This window comes from Acromyrmex echinatior, chromosome 8 (assembly GCF_024713525.1).
Source record: "Acromyrmex echinatior isolate Ae372 chromosome 8, ASM2471352v2, whole genome shotgun sequence".
Lineage (NCBI taxonomy): Eukaryota > Metazoa > Arthropoda > Insecta > Hymenoptera > Formicidae > Acromyrmex > Acromyrmex echinatior.
The window spans coordinates 1084089-1105991 of record NC_141859.1 but is presented as its reverse complement, the minus strand read 5'-3'; the positions used below and the strand labels follow the sequence as shown (position 1 = coordinate 1105991).

Here is a 21903-nt window from a genome sequence, read left to right as displayed (position 1 = left end):
GAAACGGCGTTCTTACCGCACCATCCTGGTGCGCGCAAATACACTGCCGAGCGAACATACATTACTTGCGTTATGGGTGCATCCAAAACGATCTATGCGATGCCCGAGCTAACGGTGGATCGAGTCGTTATCAACTTGTGCCAAGTGGCAGCAGTCCGAATGCAAATACGTCTTAAATTTCGCTCGTTAACGACAGACACCCTCGGTTCTTCGGTCAATGTTCTTATCGACGACAACCCTTTGGCCCTGTTATCGTTACTCAACTCCCACGCTCTCATCGGACATTATGCGTCCTCCATCTACCATGCGAGAACATCCGCGGGCGATGCAAAAGTGCTCTCGGTGTGAGACAAACGGGTGCAAAGCGAGTGGTACCTATATGTAGGCTCCGCGGGTGTTTAATGAATATGCAAATCGCTCCCCCGACTCGCAGTTGCCCGAAGGAGAGAAGATAGAAGTGACGTTCCTACTACTGGTGCTGGTTGCTGGCTGTTACTACTGCCGCTGGTGACACGGCTGCAATGGTAATGGCTGGCGGCTGTTGGTGCTGCTAACGGCAACGCCTGCAAAATTCCTGACGCCACTACACGGTACTCCAACAACACACGAATACTCGAAATTGTCCTGAAGAGATCTCGTCGCGTGTTACATAGTTTATACGGGTGCACACTGTCTCTGAATCTCACCTCGTTTCGACGAGAGACGCTACGCGAGTAACTGCGAAATTATGTTGGAAGAAATCTGGACTTCAGCTGTTTGCGAAATTTTAAAGAGCGTACCAAGCAAGCGACAAACTTTAGTCGTGATATACGTCAAAAACTTGCCGAATCACTCTTTCTCTTTCTCTCCTTTTCCCCGTTGTATTCCTTGGAATGTGATTCGACTTAGATGTTCAAATAGCAGGTGCGATTGGTCAGAGACACTCAATGGATAGTCGATAGGAGTTTCTTGATCGAAGCTGCAGCAGTGGCATCCAATACTAGTTTAATTGAAATTTCTCGACATTCACCAAGTAGTGTCGTTTCCACAGCCAAGTACGGTTAAATGTTTGTCCCTTGCTTCTCGCGCGAAAATCACGAAAAAAATCGAAACGCTTAATCTAGCGAAGCATCGAAGCAATTAAAATTCAGTACAACGTCGTTAATACTGTTAATCACGTGCGCGACATGCAACATACTTAAACGTCAATATGCCTGAAAGCCGTCTTTATGTTTCTACCCTTTTCAGATTAGCATCGCAAGTGGTGCTTATTATTATTATGATTATAGCACGCTTGCATGTCCTGATAGATTTTAGGCCTCTAATTGTCGTTCATATATCTTTAAAAATTTTTTTCATGATGAAGCTGTTCTTCATTATATATCCTATCTCCCTCAATTTCTTTCAACATGAAAAGTGATATATTTTTGAAATTACTCAAATGTCCATAATAATGTGTTTTTTTAACAATAATTCTTCAGACTCAATAACAGTTACTAAATGTAAAAAATTATTGTTACTATAAAAAAATACATTGTTATGAATATTTGAAAAAGTAATTCTACTCAATTGTTTAAAAGTGCTTCCGAACTTTTAGCTTGAAATATTTTCGAGGATAAATTATATTAAACATATAGTATAAATTTTACTTAGAAATTACATCATTTTTCTCAGAATCAGACAGTGTTATCTCATTCTCACAATAGATTGCCCCTACAAAACTGGTTTTTGACGCGTGATTATCTGCAATGCTTCTTACTTGCGTAGCGGTGGGCGGCGGAACACGTACCTAATCGAGCGATTTCACAAAAATATGAAACTCCGAAGAAGACGTGCGAGAAATATGTACGGAATTCAGAGCGCAACGAGTTCATTTCGGCAGAAATGGCCTCGATTTATATCGAAGCTGTTTCCAGATGAACGGAAACGATACGCTTAACGCGCCTCGGCAGTCGATGAATTCCAAGGCCCACCCTCATCCCACCCTCTCGACAGCGCTCCGTTCGTACCCACACCCACGATCGGAAGTAGTTCGACCGAGAGAGTGCCAGAATACCGATCGCACTGGCGGAGCGCGCGCGCGCGCGCGCGCACGAGCGAGTAATGTACTCTCTCCGTCGACGTTAGCTCCCGAAGTTATCCTAGCTATTCAAATGGATACGAGAGCGCGCGGAAATTGCCATAGACCGGCGTGCAGGGCGAGCGCACCGCCGATATCACCGAAATCGATAAGAGACGCAAGTTGTGTGCGGCGGCATGCGTGCAAGTTACATGCGGCGTGTTGCGATTGCGATGAGAAGCGCTGCGCCCGTACCGGGTAGAATAGACCTTCGGACTGTCTGCACATCTAGACACTCCATATATTGAGGCGCACGAGCGTTTAAACGGCCCGGCTTTAATTAAATATCCGGTAGCATCGCGATGGAACGCGGTTCTCGCGATAAGGATCAATTTTTACGAGCCCGCCAAAGAGACGTCCAAGAATAATGATTCCGTGGAAAACGGCCGCTTCGCTTACGAGACCGGCACATCTCGTAACCGCGAGCGTACACGAGGATTGAAATGAAAACTAATGAGATCTAAGTTTGAAACCACCGACCGTGGAAAGAGTAATTTCGTTCGGAAAAAAATTTGCTAATTTTTCAAGGTTGTGCATTTTACGTAAAATGACGGACGTATTTGGTTGAATCGCTTCCTGTTTAATTATGTATATATTACTGAGAATTTTTTAATTTGACCAGGTTTATTTGTAAAAGAATCATCTGCCGCTGACGTGGCTTAACGCGAGAACTAATAGCAGGAATGTGATAAATTTGCAGCCTGTTCTTAATGAAAATTTAAATGGGCACTTCGTTGCGGATTTATCCACGTTCTACTGAATTTGTTTTTGGAGTTGGCATTACTGGATTGATGACTGGCCAGAAAACCATTCAGTTTCCAAAATCGAATTATTCAAATAATCGAAAAGACAATCGTATTTTCGACAATTTCGATTAAATTGATTCATTGACCTTTTCGATTTAATCCGATTTTCGATATATGTATTCAACGATGTGGTATTTAACGGTTAGCGAAGACTTTTCATATCGATAAACCATTATCGTGACAATCCCGTATAAACAAAAAAACGTGCGAGAATTAAGCGGAACATTGTATAAAAATAAAAATATCAGTGATAGACGTTTAATAAAATTTAAATACTGCTTGTGATATTAAAAATCTGTATCGTTCTCTTACTTCAAAAATGAGTTCACAGTTAAAAATATTGTATTAATGGTAAATTCGCTCGCACTAACACAGGATTAATGCATATTAAAGGCTACTTTATATAAAGTATCTAAATGCAGTGACATAATGTAATCAACTTTGACAATAAAATATATTCTGTTAAATAACGTGACAATCTCATTATTGGATATTTAATGATTTAAAATACATATTTATAGGCTTTTACATTTAACTTTGCTAATTTCATGTAGGAACTTTTAGTATATACTAATCTAGTGTAATGCAAGTGACCGAATTGGCTATAAATTTTCCAGAAAAACTATTTTTCAACTTGACAGAAAATTTTAATTAATCAAAAAATATCGGCAAAAATAATAGGAGAATATTCTTATGATACATCGATCGAATTCCATTTTTATTTTCGTTTCATAACTTTTAAAAACCACGAACTGTAACGATTTTTATGATGTTTTATAAAGTTAAGTTTACTTTTGATGATTAATAGGATAATGTTTACTTAACTCGTTCGTGATAATAATTTAAAAATCACTTTTTTTTTTAATTATTGTTCAAGTAAGCAAGCGACATATTATTGGTCAAACACTTAATATATTTTCTACACGCGATCCTTAAAACGTTTTATCCGTACATACATATACACACAAAATAATTATGCAAATTATATCTTCTTACGCAAAATCTTCGCTTGATAGACGTGATTGCGCATGTGATTGGTTCGAATGTACGAAAAGAATAGGACAATTTGGGACATCAGGTTCGACACTAAAAATGATTAACATCCCCTTTGACCTACGTTCCACTTTAATCTCGCGAATTACATTTCCCAAGATCCCCGGACGCGATATATCGTCCAGGGCCTTTATACGCGGCCGGCATCAACTTCAATTAAACCGTAATATGACCAAGGTGAATGCACCTTGCGCCGGGGCAAGGTAGGGCACAAAGGGAGCCGGCTGTACGTGCGCGTACCAATCAATGGGGCGCGTCGAAGCCGACGGCGCGGTGCCAGCCAGCTTCCTCCGGCAGAGGCAGAGGAGCCTTCCTCATTGTCCGTGCATTCTATCGGATTGGCTTCCGGTGTGCGCAACGGGGACGAACAGCTCGCCACGTCCTTTATACACCGACTAGCCATGCACTAGGAATGCACGATCGTCACGTCCAATGTCCGTGCGGTGCAGCGCGTGCGGAATCAGTGCGCCGCAAGCCTACACGGGGAGATAAATGAGAGAGGGAGAGAGAGAGAGAGAGAGGAAACGGACTTCCGACCTGGCGCGGCGACCCGAGAGTCGCGAGTTATCGCGACACGTGCCAGGGTGGCATTTCGTATTAAGCCGGGGCACTAATTAACTCGAGGGATCTTCGGTTATTAATCCGCGCGCGAGTCTGCGACCTAACCGGCCGGACGCATCTGTCGACGATTTCCGTTTAATACCCCCGGATGGGATCAAGCGGCTTTGACGGAACTGCCCTTGCCGGATCGCGGCGTACCAGGATATGTGTACGTCGTATTGTAAGCTAATAATACGATTTATACGTGGGAGAGATGTAATTTCCAATGAGAATGGATTATCTTATCTTATTCAATGGATATTCCAGCTCAGCGCGATTATTGATGCATATTTTCCTAAAAATGTACGAACGGAGCTAATTGAGTCTCTTTAAAGTAATAATTATTTTTTTACTACCTTACTGAAATTGAATAAAGAGATGATGAATTCTCTAATATTTATTTTATATCTCTAAGCAAAAAGGAGCATCTAGTCGATGTTATGAATATAATGCTACATTATATACAATATATAGACAAGTTTAATATTCTTTATTTAATTACATCTTAATTAATATTATTTTAATTTTTAACGGTAAATTTGTATATAGAATTTAAAATGTGTTTGTAAATTAAAAAACGCGCGCATTGTTATATTTTGTAAGTAACAGAAAGCTCAACGGCTCGAATAGCTGAAGCTTCTCATTAACGTTGAATGGCACGAGTACGCGCAATCTTTTCGTCAGTAATTTACTATACAATCTGAAAAAATATTCTAGCTGTTCACTTGGGCGAATTTCGCAAAGGCCGCGCAGCGTCTTTCAAAGCGCCGCATTATAAATTCCGACATTACTTGTAACGTAGAATCATAAAATTCATAACGACGTAGTGCGTCGTAATAACGACGAACGAGCGTCGGGGCGTCGTAGCGCCGTCGACCTGTTACAGCATTTGTAGGAATTTACGACGAAGCGCCGCAGAACTACAGCCCCGGCCAGGCCCAACATCGTTGCCGTACCATTGCGAACTGTATCCCCCTTCTACCCTCTACATCAGCTCAAAACTTTCACGGTAGTTTCGGAAATGCCGCGCACAAACAGACTCCACTTTCCACCACCGGAACTTCTTGCTCTGAGCGCGCTATAGTAAATTTATACGCATTAAATAGTCGCGCATTTTTGTAACGCGCTTCTTGGCAATGCTTAAATTTCACACGAAGCCGCGGCATAAACTTCGGACATCTTGAAAATTAGAACTTACAGTTCTAAAAAATATCATATATGATTCTCGAGAAAACGTACTGATAATTCGAATTTGGAATGTTAGAATCTTTTGAAAAGTTGTCACAGGACATATTAGAGACACTTTCTATACAATTGATAAGTCGAAGTTCTACTTACAATTTTAAGATTTTAAATATATTTTTACAATTGTTAAAATAATAAAAATTAGAGTTATACAAAATTAAACATGAAATTTCTATTTAACCTTCCGGAACTGACGCCAAAATCTGTAACATTACAGTTACTAACGCAATATCTGTAAGGCCCATTTATGTTAAAAAGCACTAATTAATTTCAGAAATCAAAATGATATGACTTGCATTTAGAAAAGAATGAATATACATTTTAATAAAAATAATCCAAATTTGCAAATGTAACATAAAAATTGAATTATTTAACATTTTTTAAAAAGAGATTATAATTGAGGCCAGTAAATCCACCGTCAGTTCCAAACAGTTAATATTGTCCCTCTGTTTTAAAGAATTACATTTTAAATTCAAAGAAGAAATAGAGGACGTAAAATATAAGCATAAATCCAACATAAATTATTACACAGATAAATGATCGTGCGTGACATGTCGTTAAAACGTTCGGTGTCATAATATATATCGTTTATTTCTTTTTCCCGTATCCCATAATCACATGCTATGCGGCTATCGTGTCTAATCTATTAATATACTAATTTCATATTCCGAAGTGTACAAAGTGTACCGTACAGCTATATATCCGGCAATCCAATAACCAACAAAACTACAACGCGCGGTCTCATTTTTAAGCACCACGAAATTCAAATTACGAGGATACATAAGATCTCGATTTCGAACGCGATCAAAAAGAACAAGTCATTGTTTTCTTCTTGATATAATGGATATTGACTGAGACTTATGGGATACAGAGAAGAAAGTATTTAGCAATGCGAAATCCATTTCGCTTAAACGCGAGTAGAGTTATTTATTCCTTTACCACTAATTTCTGATTCCCTGTATTTTGCTTATACGAGAAACCGATCTCAAACTCTCGGCCAACTTTCTTGCACAATTGCAGCGTACATGCACAATTGGAAACGTTATATAGTATATTCTGATGGAGAACACTAGATGTTGCGCTATAATTGGTCGCACTGGCTTGTGACAGGCATAACCACGTCCCGATACGGACGTCCGACCACTAATCTGTTATACCTCGCTGTATCACATACAACGCCGTTAACACGACATCGCAATGCGTTGCAATATCTCTAATCAAGCATTTATCTTTATGTATGACACAAATTTATAAATAAAAAAATGCTACAACTCGAATAACAGTTTAACAGTATCGTTATTAATTAACATTATTTGCTCAACAGTTTTCATGAATAAATATCTTTATAAGCTCCAAATGAATTTAAAATTTAAATAACTTAATTATGATATAAATATATTTTTCTAATCATTTTCTTAGACAATTCATATATTACATATAGATATTCATATAAAATATATAAATATATACATGTAAATATATATATATATATATATAACATAATATATTATCATATTTAAAAATTCTACTTTGAAATATAAATATATTATTTGTATTAAAAGATGCAAAGAAGCATCAGAGGGGAAAGTCTGAAAAAATTAGTATTCTTGACAAATTCAGGAGTAATAATCTATCCCTTGGCCCACTTATATACCCTTACAATGCAGCGCTCCGTAACTTTCGAACGACGTGTTACGTGCGGTGCAATTTGCAGGCACAGTGGCGTACCGAGCTGTATAAGTAATCGTTTCGGCTGGTCTATCCTCAACAGACTGTTGTTTGGATCCTCTCGACCCCGACGCTGTTTGCGATCATGTGCGGGAGGAGGCAGTTTCTCGCTCTACATCGCCGTGCCGGTTCGCGCACATTGCGTAGTGCCAACTTTCTCGTTTCGGTTAACTTTCAACTACCGCTTCTCCGGCTTCACCAGAGTGTGAGCTTGCCGAATGTGCGTGCGTATGTAAACACGCGCATACACGTGTTACGTCGCATATACGTGTTTGCAACTAGCGGGAGGACGCGCGCCGCGAAGTACCAGCAGAGCAGCAACGGGGGAGGAGGAGGAGGAGAAGGAGGAGGAAGAGGAAATCGTTGTTGTTCGGTCCTTCGGTCCAGCATATGGATGCGGGCATGCGATCGCGCGCGGCCTGGGTATTACGCTTCGCCAGCTGCCGGGTGTACCGGCTTCGGTAATACACCGGAGGAATGTACACCCGGCGGCACCCTCCACCACATCCATCCCCGCTGATACTCTAACCGCGCCGCACAGCCCTTCGCGATCTCCTATCCTCTCCCCTGGCCAACCCGCCTCTCGTACCCTCTTGGACCGTTCCAACTCTACGCGTGGCCAAATCTGGTACCAGACGAGGCACTCGTGGTATTTCCGCAAATTCGATGCTCACCCAATGTCTCGGGGGCGAGGTATGCGAAGGAGGAATCGCACTGCGGAACGATCTGCGGTGAAACGTCGGGACGGCTGCAAGCGCAGCTTCCTTGTAAAACCGATTGTCTGATTGTGAGTAAGAAGAACACGACTGGCTGGCCAACATATATTCTTAATCAACACCTCGAGGATTCATGATTTTTTATGCGTCACTTTATGCGTCGATAACAAAATTCGAATGTGGAATTAATAACCCTATTCAGCTAGTATTTATTTCTGAAGAAAATCAAACGAAATAAAAATAATATAAAAAAATATAAAGATAAAGATTTAAAATGTTTAATGGATTCCGACAATATTTGGACACATATATGATAACTTTATATAATTTATCGCGTGTGTCTTTATCATAAAATTATAAGGTTATGTAAATAATATTTGAATTAAATTTGTTACTTATATTATATATATTTCGTGCGATAGAAATAATATAATAGAATTTATGTAACAGAGAGAGAGACGGAACTTTTGTATTCAATTAAATGTATTATAGCTTTTTAGTGTTAGCCATAAAGTTAAAATAATTTTAAATGCGAAATTTATCTCACAAAAGCGGGCTCATATCGTATTAAATTAATTAGTGAAATTATGCTCTTTCTACTATGTCATACGTATGTCCTTTATTATCCAACTTCGTCGTCTACCATCAAATATGCGCGAGGCGTTCACTGCATTAAAGAGTGGAGAGTTAACGAAATTCTCATCCCGTCGCGACATTAGTTCTGAAGTTTCACATTTGTTTCACTTTATTTTTCATCGTGATCCGCGTTACTCTCGGCGCGGAATAACAAAAAACATAAAGCAACATACACATATGAAACAGTCATGTCCGAGCACGAGTTATTCGTGAAGCGATTTTCGCTTATGTATACGAAATCGTACCGCAAACACAATGCGCTTTCTCCAGATTATAAGATTCTCAACAAAATTTTGTCGTAATCCTATAATAAAAAAACGCGAAAGAAATCAAGTCTGAAATAAAAATAATCTATTTAAATGGAATATTCTTAATAATATAGAATATAGATTTAACTCTTCGTTGACAATGTGCAATTTTCATCCTTCGTCCGCAATTAGACTTGTTGATATCGAATACTATAAATATGTTCATCAATTCAAAAATTATTTATATTAATCCTGAATAAATAAACATTCAAATACATCGAATAATGAATAGATTTTTTATTCTGATTAATCAAATTCGATACATTCGATGTATTGCTTAATTTATCGCTGCACTTGCTCTTAACACGAGACACTATCGTGTCTTCCGATTAATTCAGGGTGAATATAAATAGTTTTTGAATTGACGAATATATTCATAGTCGATATCGACAAGTTGGTTCGCAATCTAAGTCTTCAAACTTCAGTGCAGATTTTTATATTGTTCCGACCGTATAGAAATTTGAAAAATTCTTACATGCTTAAGAAAGCTTTAACAATGAGATTTTATTGTATAGAAGTTGGATTGTATTGTATTTACTTATTTTTTTACATTCTTTGTCATAACTTTTACATTCTTTGTAACAAGAGAAGAATATGAAATAAAAAGGAATATCTGTTTCAGTTATGATTTGCGTGGCAAGCACTCGGAAAAACCGTTGCATTGGCAAGATAAAGACTATCTCAGCGATCGGGCATTATTCAGGACGACAACGGAGCCCGCAACTTTGAGCGTTAACCACGTACAGGAGCAGGACGAAGGCGAATTCAGGTGCCGAGTGGATTTCACCACAAATCCGACTAGAAACTCCAGAATTCAATTGACCGTGATAGGTTCGTATCTTATTTAATGGCACGTAAACATATCAAATTGTGTATCCACAAAATTAAAAGATATACACATAAAATGATGTGGTACAATAATATTATCCATTTTTTATTTTCGAATTTTGATCAACATGAAGGAAGACTTAAGAATGCGATTTAAAAACAAGCGTAAAAGAATTAATAGGTTTACAAAATTAATCGTACCAATTAAATTTATTGATTAATTTGATTTTTTCATAATTCATATTATATTCTCAAAATCATCATTTATTTTGTACTTGATTATCGAAACTTTTATCGCGCTCCAATGTTCACTTTTACGCCAGCATGTCATTGATTCAACCGTCGTGCGCAGAGCACCGTGTCAATATTTTAGATAGACATGAATCGATTAACGCGAATGATCGCACGAATAAATTGCATTTCATGTATTAATATAATTTTGTTTAATATTTTAAAATAGATTTGTGTAGTTAATAATGAATAACTTCATATCTGAGTTCATATCGCGATTATTAAAATGATGCTCTCGTTATTACCAACAAAGTTGTAATTTATCGACCGTTGTAATAGAACTTTTGATACAATTCTATTATGCCACCACTCGTTAAAATTTATACTCAGCTGAAAACAATGTGCAAGCAAATTCCGCCAGTCAGTTCACATAGTTAGAATAGTTGAGCACGCAATCCTCGTCGTCTCGTTGGCTGCCTCGCCTTTTTCGTACTATATCATTTCTATTTCTTAACTTTCCATACATTAAGTTAAATCAACTATTATGAGAATATTATGAGAATAGATTTTTGAGAATTAAATGCGCCTCCTTCATGCAATTAACGAGCATTATATAATATATGTATCTACATATTTTAACCGATAACTTTTCGACATCGCGTTGCTCTATAATACATTTTTTATCCGACATATATAAAAGAATAATTTCTGAGTTTTATTTTAATTTTTATGAAATTTTTTAATTATGAAGACGGTATCGAATTATTTTCTCGTAAAACAATTGACGATTTATCATATGACTCTTACATAATACCGTTGCTCGTACTCAATATGTCGTTAATTTAACTAAACAATGGAATTAAAAAAAAACAATGTAACTCAAGAAAATGTATTAAATTTGACTAAAAAATTTAGTTTATTATTTACTAAATATGTGCATACGTTAATATAAATATTATTTAGTTTGAAATCAATCACAGAAATGGATTGATTCATATTTTGACAAACATTTGATTCATATTTGGAAATTAAAAATAACAAAATAGTTAACTCAAGGGATTGGATTATCGTTGTTCCTTTGATATTTAAGATATTACATGAAATATTGAAGAAGATATTTTTTTCTTCCGTAAAATAATATCGCGGCATCTTCTTAATACTATAACTTACATTTATTTTGCCCCCTTTCTCGTAGCCGTTGTCATAACATTTATCCATTTATCTGTTACAAAGAACGTTTGATCTCCTTTTAAAGCGTTCACTGTACAATTCGAGAAACTTAATGTATCTTGGAAAGAAAAGACACGAAATTTTTACAAAAACGACCTTCAACTGAAGAATTGGACATTTCTTTCGGCAAAGGGCACTTCTTCGTGCAAAGCGCACTTTTCTAGGAAAAGGATTTTGTTACATGATTCGTCAATTTACTGGCTGTTCGTTTCACGTAGTAACCCTTCGGAAAAACTACTAGTGCGGTCAGTCCCTGGAGGAATTTTACTATACATTACATTACAGATAAAACCTTCTTCGTAACGAAACTATCGAGACGATATCAGATAACAATAAATTAAATTAACTTTTTGTTAAGATTTAAAATTCCAGCAATACATATACATATATATAAGCATTTGTATATTATTATATACATTTACTATTTTATATATATATACACACACACACACACACACACACACAAATATATTGTAATTCGACAACGGATATTTTACGCGTAAAAAGTTATTCAATTAATAAAATGCTCGAGGCAATTTTTTTCAAAAAAATATTCAAGATAAAACATTTACAAAGAGACGACAATTGGGCGTTGTATTTTTAGTTGAATATCGAATTTCAACACTGAAAATTGTGTGAAAAGAACTTATCCTTTGGAGCAACGTAGAGTAATTGCAGTACTTGTCTCCGCAGTTGCTCCGGAGCAGAAATACACCTTTATATTTTCGAAACATTCACAGATTTTGTGAATAATATCCTCTAACAATTTCTCTTCTCCCTGTATCATGTACCGAAAATTATGATTTGCGAGGATACATCAGATTCCACCAATGTGAAATTTAGGTGCTGCAAATTAACCCATTAGATTCCAGCATATCATTTGTTACGTGAAAATGTTCATTGAAAGTGTCCCGTTCTTCCACGAAGTTCGTGAACAATAGAAACAATGTGTGTTGTATGTATGTATGTTGTTATGTGTGTTATGTGTTGTGTGTTGTGTGTTGTGTGTTGTGTGTTGTGTGTTGGTCGTTGAAAAACCATTCTTCACGTTTCACAGAAATTAATAAAATGCATTATATTTTTTCATAAAACATTTATAATGAAAAATTTATATATATTAATTTATTAAAAATTAATTTACAACCATTGTACTGTAAACGAAATTTAAAAGTGCAAGTATAATTTTTATAAAAATCTTTTAGTTGAGCTGCGTGACATTATCCTCAACTTTTATTTATTTCTGGATAAAATCCTTTTATTTGAAAATATTACAAGTTAAGTTGATTATTATTATAATTTTGAACGCAAATGCGTAACTTTCTGCCTTGGCAGCTTTATGTTGAATCTGTTGCATTGTCAAAGACTTTCTGATTCCTAGCTTCCCCAGCGACCGAAAGGGTGCTCATATAGAGAGCTTACCGTGAATTATGTTAGATCATTCGATATTACAATGGTGCATTAAATTAAAAGCGTGCAAACACAGCGCTGTTTATTATATTCTCGCGTAATCAATTATCCGACCGTTATCTGGTGCAATCCGCGTCGCTTGCAAAACGCGAGAGTTCAAGTACCTCACCAGCACACGTTTTGATAATTCAGTTTGCATACGTTTCGAGTGGTTGCCGTATGTTAAGCTGATATTTTGTAGGTATTAAAAGAGAAAAAGGAAGAGAGAGAAGGAGAGAGAGAGAGAGAGAGAGAGAGAGAGAGATTGCCATTAATACCGAAGGATCCACTAATATATCGATTACGCCACTCGATGCAAACATAGAGGGTGCGATGTAATCCTATTTTCAGAGGTGCTTCATTCGTCGTTATTTCCGGATAATATCGGGTAACGTTTTCACGTTAGGACTTTCTCACTTGCACGATATCGTGACCGATGGCTTAACTTCTCGCATCCGTGTTAATCCACTTTATTTCCCACTCGGTTCACCAGGTTCAATTTGTCCTGCGGATGCATTTGTCCGTGAGAATAATTATAAGAGAGAACGGATGAACTTTAGGTTGATGGACGAGTTGTGTAAGGCCATTATAGCCTCTAAGGCCATGTCCTTAATTATATATGTAATAATTACAGTAAAACATGACTATTACGTAATAACGTATTACGTAAAATGATTGATTATGTATTTCACATGTCAACTAGATAATAAAATTCAATCATTTACAAAATGCTTTACAAATACAAATTTTCAGAATTCTAATAATTGCAATTGTTAAAAGATTAAAAGGTATATATATATATATATATATATATATATATATATATATATATAATATATTACGGAATCAGGTCGGGTTAATATCGATTCATTCAAAACTCTGTTCGCCATCGTGAATTTTCGTAGAGCAACCCTATTTCCTTTGGACGGACATCCGACATCCCGACCGCGACTGCAGCCTATCCTCGAAGCAATACGCTCGCCACTCACCTTCTGACGTTCCGACACGCCGCTATTTCCGATATTCAATTGCCAGCGTTTACACGCCACGATAGACCGACCCTTCCACCCATCCGCATGTCGGAACGAACTATACACCGACCGGGGGATTCCCGCGTGACCCCCCCTTCACGTGCCCTTTTGATACCTCGTGGAGCATTGTTTCCTTGCACGCAAAATGGTTTATTGTACGCGGTAGGTGTACGAATTACCGACATAATAAGAGGTTGCGCGGTATCGCGGAAGGATCATGATATCAATCCAATTACGAAGAACGTTTCTCTCGTATATATTGCAAAGTCTCAAACAGTCGAGAAAATAACGTAAAAAATTCATAGTTAATTAACGTATAATATTAATACATTCGCGATGGGACGGGACTTAGCGGAGAATAGACGCCGGTCTTGTTCTGCATCTTCTATCTTGCGGTACCGAAGCAAAATTTTCGCTAAACTACTATCCAGATCGCGCCTTCGTGCTGGCTCATTCATCCGCATGAGTTTCCAGCGGTTACCTGTAACACCTGTACACCTGCTTGTTCGACTATTCGTGCGGTGCTCGTGGCATGAGTATCGTGAATTACTCCTCCCCGGACGCCACTGACTTACATGGAAAGTTTCCTATCTGTGCTTAAATAGCTCGTAGCGGTGTCAGAGGCGGTCAAACTCGAAACCGCTCAAACGATTGGTTGCACCGAGCGTTGTATCTCTCGGCTAGAAAGCGCTGCAGCATAACTGGCAAAAACAACCAGTTTCAAAATAACGCAGACGATACTTTTACATGGGTTCTTATTGATTGTGATAAATTTGCAATGAGAAACTAACTTACAAAACGAAAATATAATTCGGTTTATTAAGTTTTTTCCGTCAGTTATAATTATACGATGCTATGTAATGCATGATCGATAGACAAAGCCACAAAAAGATAATCTTTAAATTCTAAATTGGCGTATACGAAATAATGATTTTATGGAACCGCATATATTTGGAATGCATCAGACTTTGTATACGCCACAGTTGCTAAATGAAATTATTTCATTATTTAAATTATTTTATTCTGAAAATTATTCATTTTCTGTTGCACTTCTTTAGATATTGATCCAAAACCATTAGTTATTATTTATTAATTTATTATTAAATAAAATTATATATAATTTCTCTTCACATTTTTAAGTACCAATCTAAAGTAATTACTTTGCTCTTCTTAAGCGATCAAGATATTTGCACTCATCACGACGGACTTGACATTTTACCTATCTTTTTTCTCTTGCTGTTACAGTACCGCCACAGAAACCGAACATTATCGACGAACGCGGTAAAACCGTCCCAGCGGTGGCAGGCCCTTACGAAGAAGGTGGTGACATGAGACTGCAGTGCCTCGTCTCTGGGGGTAAGTCCTACTTTCTATAATGAGAGCCAGGTCAAATGAAAATACTCTAGGTATTCTCTTTCCTGCAGGCTGCCCCCGTAAATACGCCGCGAAAGAGCCGGTAGAATAATTGGTGCGACCGGTGGGAATGGACTCTTCTACCCGTTTTCTCGTTCTTGCATGTAAAACAGCCGCGATCTCATTCATCCTGTAGACCGCGGAATCGTGTTATTCTTAGTTATAGCGTCTAATTAAAACTTCACACGACCGCATTCTGATATTACGGATAAAGAATATTTCTCGGAGCTCCGACGGTGCGGGGTCGCGAGAATTTTTAAAAATTTCAAACTCAGCTTGTGTTTCAATGCTGCACTTTTTATCGCGTATCCTGTACTCTTTAAGCTCTGCTCATAGTGAAAAAAAATATTAAGAAATGAATATTAGAAATGTGTTAGAGTAAATATTAAATATTATAATTCAATATTAAAAATAAAAATAATAGAAAATAAATATAGAAACGTACGAATAAGAAATTTATACAAATAAGATATAAATATGTTTTATCTGTATTCATTATACGTTATGTTCAATCTCTATTCCTAATTTTTTTATTTCTAATATTTAATATTTGTTCCTAATATTTTTTCTTATTGTATCTTACTCTTCAGATTCCTTCAGCAGTTATTGTAACATTGCACACAATAATCGTTACATGAAAATATATCTGAATCCCTGGTAAAGAGAATGAATAAATATGACTTTATTATTACTGTATAGATTTTCTGAATCGCCATTTATCCCTTGCGTGCGTTATCTCCATGTAAATACGGAATTAAAAGGATACTGTTGCCTAGATCGTTAAACGCTTCGACAAAACGTCAAGTGCTTTAATGGCGGTCGCGGTGCATGCATTCGTTCGGCGCTCCCTTTTATTCTATTACATTTTAATATCCGGGCGTGCGCGAACGCGCGTTGCTGTGCCGGTAAGGCGAAGGCAATAACGATAATAAATTTATTTTTATTACCTCGCATGCCGCCACCCGAGGGACACGACAGTGCTGTGCTGCTCTTACCACCGCTCTTCACCGCTACCTACAATTCCGTTCTACAACCCCCGCGCAACCATCCTCCGTCCTCCGCTGCTGCGCGTGTTTTTCTGCTTGTCCCTCCCAAACGAAAATAGGTCCGGTAAAAAATAATGAGGTCGCTCCGGTACAAACTAGACCGCCCCTCCGACTCGCCGTCTCCCTTTAACGGGATATTCACCCTCGGGGGATTATCCGCACGCAACGACCATTATGAATTATGAATTAACGCGCACCGCGCAGCCTACACCGATGTGGGCGGTCAAAAGAGGATGAATGCACGTATATGCACGGAACTTGGCAAACTCTCGTGAAAAAGTAGTAAAACAGAAAGGAATACGTGCGATACATTGTATATGCGATACATTGGATAGCATGGGCGATATATCGATGCCATTGTAACGCATATAGTTTTCTTGAAGAAAGCAGTAATTCCAAAATTCATATGTTCTCGAGAAATTTTGTAACAAGCCAAATGACATAAAATATTGCAGTTAATACAATTTTCAATATGTTATCTCTTAGAAGATATTATCATAGGTATACGAAATGTATTTTGTTGAATTTCAACTTCAATGTTTTCCAATAATCCAATATTGAGGGAGCACATATTAATTGATACTTAAAATAAGGAAACTTAAAGGCATTATAAATAATTTGATTTTATTTGTCTAATTGTTCGTTTAGACTGCAAACAGCAAAGAATAGCATTTTAAATACGCATATCTTTAGTTGGGATTATTATTAATATCATAGTGCAGAAAAACGAAGAAAATTAAAAATAAAAGTACGAACTCTTTCTAAGGTTAAAAATGTTATTCAATTTTAATACATGAATATATTTCGACCTAATATCTCGGCTTCTTATTTCATGTATATTAAGTTGACACAGTTACTGTAATACAATTAAATAAATCGTATATATGAATTTAGTGCTGATTCGTTGCCTTATTCACGATTTTATTGCTCTAGGCGAGAAATATAACTGAAAATCAGCCACTATTTTTATCAAATCGATTAAAGTAATAAAATTGCGAATATGCCAACAAATTAGTAATAAAAAAGCACTAAATTGATGTGTATGTTTTATTAAATTGACTTCAGTGGTTGTGCTAGCTTAATAATGTTCTTATTTCTGATAAAACTAATAAATTTTATGGTATTTGTTTTCAGGTCGCCCCGAGCCTAAAGTGAGATGGTGGCGCGGAGAAACGCTTTTAGATTCTAAGGATGAACCAGGCGAGTTTCCTGCTCTTCGTAGAAATACCTTAGTGGTTAGAGAATTGTCAAGAGCAGATCTTCATGCGATGTTCGATTGTCAAGCATCCAACAATAATATCAGTCAACCCGTATCCACATCGGTAGCGATTGAAATGCATCGTAAGTATTATTTATCGCATAATGTTTTCATAACAGCGTAGTTGCTTTTAATTAATTTTTTTTTTAAATTGAGACCAAAGCGCGCGCGCGCGCACACACACACAAAACACTGTAAATGTTTTAATTTTTTAGAAAAAAGGAAAAGCTTATTTTTTTGAAAACTGTCACTAAAAAACTGTCGAATATTCTACAAAAAATTATATTCTAGATAAACATTAGTAATAGAGTAACTATTCCTATTAATGTATCTTTTAGCCAACTTGCTTATTACTGAATGAATTATTAAATATTGTAGCTTTAATTTTATCTGCTTGCAATCAATATTAGTTTTTCAACTATTTCTTTTTCTTATAATATTTCTTTAATCTAAAATGTGTTAATACTTCATAATGTTTTTGACAAAAATAAAAAACATGTTTTCGTCCCTATTAGTGAATTCTCCAAGAAGCGATGGTCTTATTAATGTGTCCCCAATTTTATGTGCCTATCCACATTTAATTCATTTTAACATATAGTTACTAAAACAGGTAATAAATTTAAGCTAATTGTTTAAGTTAATATATATTACATAAATCATTATTTCAATTATATTTACTTCAATATATTTACACTTATAACACAACATTTTCAGCTCCAATAGAGGGCACATTAATAGAGACAAGCCTAAAATCTTGCGATACGTATTATTGGATTCACATAAATTCCTCATATTTTTTGAAAAATATTTAAAATACTTTAATACTCAAAAAAAAAAATTATCTTCGGTATCGTATGCATTAATAATTTAACTTAACAAAAAAAAATATTTTTTCTTATTTATTCGTGCTAGTTTTCTTTATGAAACTTATCGAAATAATAAAAATATATTAATAGGAACAGGTACAGTAATTGGGACAGTTACCCTAACTAGAAATATGAACAATCAGTCTGTAAAAATTTTTAGTTAAGTAATTCTAATTTTTAAAAAATATCGTGTTAAAATTTCAAAACGTTGTAAGTAAAAATGCAAGTCAAGAGTTGTAAATCTAAGTAAAAATATTAATTACACAATAGATTTATGTTTTGAACCACCACCCATTTTTTTTCTGTTTGTAACAGCAACACTGTCCATATCAAATATTAATATATGATATTATATAAGTATTTACAATCCATTTATACAATAAAATTTTCACAATTTTAGCATTTACAACGTTTTGCCGTAGCATGCTTTAATAAAGAACTAATATTTTCTCATTACTAGTGGCATTTTGATGTGACTTTTTTAATTTTTCGCGCGTGACTTTTCCCAATTAAACATGAATATAAATAATATAACGCGTATAATATAAAGAAATTGCATTCGTATTATTAAGTTATAAAATATTATGAATAAGCACACCAGCCGTTTTTTACGCACAAAGCTTAAAGAACGGCAGATAGCTGAAACTCATGGAGCTTCGTAGTTTCGTTGTTGGACCGTAGTTACAAAGTGTAACACCGCCTGCGGTCTCTCAGGAGGATAAATCCAAAGGGTACAATCGATCCGCCTAGCCGTACCCACCGCTTTCCTCTGTGAATCGGCGCAAAAGGAATGCATTTGCGAATCGGGCCAAAGGGAAAATCTGCGTTGTCGAGTAAACGAAGCTGAATACCGGAACGGGAAAGTATTTAACCCAGAGCCTCGGCTTCGGCTCTGCAATCCCGTTTATCCTAAGCTCCCAATTTCTTCTTTCTCTCACCAGTTTTGACGTCTCCATTCTTTTAGTTTAGGTCACGAGGAAGAATTGCGGGACAATATTAAATCCGGCAGACAACAAAAATAGTTGACTATAACATAATTTTTACATAATGATCAATATTTATTTTCTCGTATTTTTTCCTATGGATTTTAATACCTTTGTAACCATATAAAGTATGCAATGGTTGCGAATTCGATATTATTTTGAATTTATATATATATATATATATATATATATATATATATATATATATATAAACTATATATTACATGGGAAAAACAATCGTGCTGAAGTATTTAAAAATTCACCTACAGACCTGAAAATAATTCTTTTTGGACCATCAAAATAATTATGCAGGACACTTAAACTGGCTGCTAGAATGTTAGAACTTTTTTACAGTATTTTTTGTCATCAATGTTTGGTGTATAATTATTTGACGAACCAACAAAATTATTTTCAGATCTGTATCTAAATTCTGAGGTATTTCAGCAAAACCGTTCTTTCCATGTATACAAAAATACACGAATACATGTAATATTTTGTGATGAGATTGATTTAAATTAACTGAGTTATTCTCAGCTTTGATACGTGTATACTACGCCATGCAATCGATCCGTTGACCAAATAACGAGTCGTACATTATATATTATCAACATTTATATAACAAATACTTCAATTTCATCAAAATAGCCAACCCAAACACTGCTCGACGCAATTTGTCTGGAGATTTGTCTCGAGACGGGTGAAACGTCTTCCAATGAGACGTAGATAGAGAACAAGAGAGATGCTCAGAAGGTGCAAAGAAGTGCGACAGAGGATAGGAAAAGTAAGGCGAAATAGAATCGAAGGGCGATGCACCGAGGAAAGAGTCGAAACGCATAATGTTCTCCGATGGGAACCCAGGAGAGCGACGACGGGTTGCGAGCTCGATTCCGGAAGCTCTCGGATTTTTATTAAATTCCAAGGAGAAAGAGGGGCTTCGGGGCATCGGAGGTCGCGCGGAAAGTCATCGCGGTTTCCTTCGTTTTACCTCGTTTTCGTCGTGAAGCGACGAGCCGCTCCTAAAAGTAGCTCACCCCATTTTGCTGATGCTCATCGACAATGTCGTAGCCTTATTATCTTCTCAGAATTGGATATTCCTTCCGCTTCTCACGATGTTTCAACCTTGGCGGAGAGCTACTAACGCGTTCACAAAGAGAATTAATGGTTTCAGCAGAGAAAAAGCTTTCCCTAGCATCGAACGAATATAAGAAAAATGTATTGTTGCACCGCGGATTTTTTTTTCATGCATATTGAGAGAAAAGTGTTTGGTGTTTGTGTCTATTATTGCATAGTAAAATAATGATAGAAATTTTTATCGTTATTACTGCTATAATGTCAATAATAATTATTGTATTTATATTTGGAGAAAATGATTTTGCTGAAGTAGTTCTAAATAAAAAAAAATAAACGTTTGACCTGGAAAACAATTATATCTACAGTTGTTTTCGAGATCAACTATATATTTTCTGTAAATATTTATTATAGCAGTAATAAAAAATAGATCCTAACATAATTATTCCATGCAATTTTAATTACAAATACTAAACATTTTTCTCTCAGTGTGTAGTTTCGTAATTGGCGAGGAAAAAATCTTATCGTCGTAGGAACAATCGACAGAATGTAAATTTTTCGAAAAACCTTAAATGCATATTTAGAAACGCAGAAAACAAAGGCGGAACAATCACTAGAGTGTGAACTCTCTCTCTCTATATTTATCTTTCACATAACACATACAATTTTTAACGAAAGCTTAAGCGACGACGCGAGTTTAAGCGAAATATTAGCGGTGACGTGCATTCACGCATGCACGCCATATATGATGAGGATGGTAATAAAAACGTCGATGGGCGCTCTTTAGCAAAGTGATAATACGTGCTTTTTCCTACGAAAAAAAAAAAAAGAAAAGAAATACGATTTTCATAGAGGAATTTACGAGAGGAGGTGAAGTCGAATGTCGACGGACGTCTACTACGTTCGGGAAATTATCGAAAATCCATCCTTCTTTTTGCTCCACGGCGAGAAGCGAATGGATCCTTTTTATTGGACGCGTGTATTTAACTGCACATCGACAACGTGTGAATAGACGATGAACAAAAGCGAGCGATTTTTATGCGTGCAGCGAATGATTTCGCGACGAATGCTGTAAGCACGCGCTAATTATCATTTTCGTCGTTTCGCGTTTACGGACAAGCATTCAGAAACCGCGAATGTCGAGCGGTCGTACAATTAAGCTCGAGAGAGAGAGAGAGACCTAATTTTCGTGCGTACGTGTGTGCGTTGGCAATTCCACGTCGCTGAAATATTCGAGTAATAACGCGTTAGTAATGATCCATTATGGACGGCATCTTCCACGCAACGATATCCTACGCGAATCTTTATCGTCC

General features: G+C 36.5%; 1 protein-coding gene across 8 annotated transcripts in view; it reads left to right on the top strand.

The window, feature by feature from the left end:
- Positions 1-21903, top strand: part of LOC105150813 (synaptogenesis protein syg-1) — a 444748-nt gene that overhangs the window by 364163 nt on the left and 58682 nt on the right. For all 8 annotated transcript variants that reach the window (XM_087408701.1, XM_087408703.1, XM_087408700.1 and 5 more), the window contains 3 exons: positions 9813-10021; positions 15202-15312; positions 17550-17756. In XM_087408701.1, the coding sequence (XP_087264827.1) occupies positions 9813-10021; positions 15202-15312; positions 17550-17756 (527 nt within the window). The remainder of the gene's footprint in view (positions 1-9812; positions 10022-15201; positions 15313-17549; positions 17757-21903) is intronic.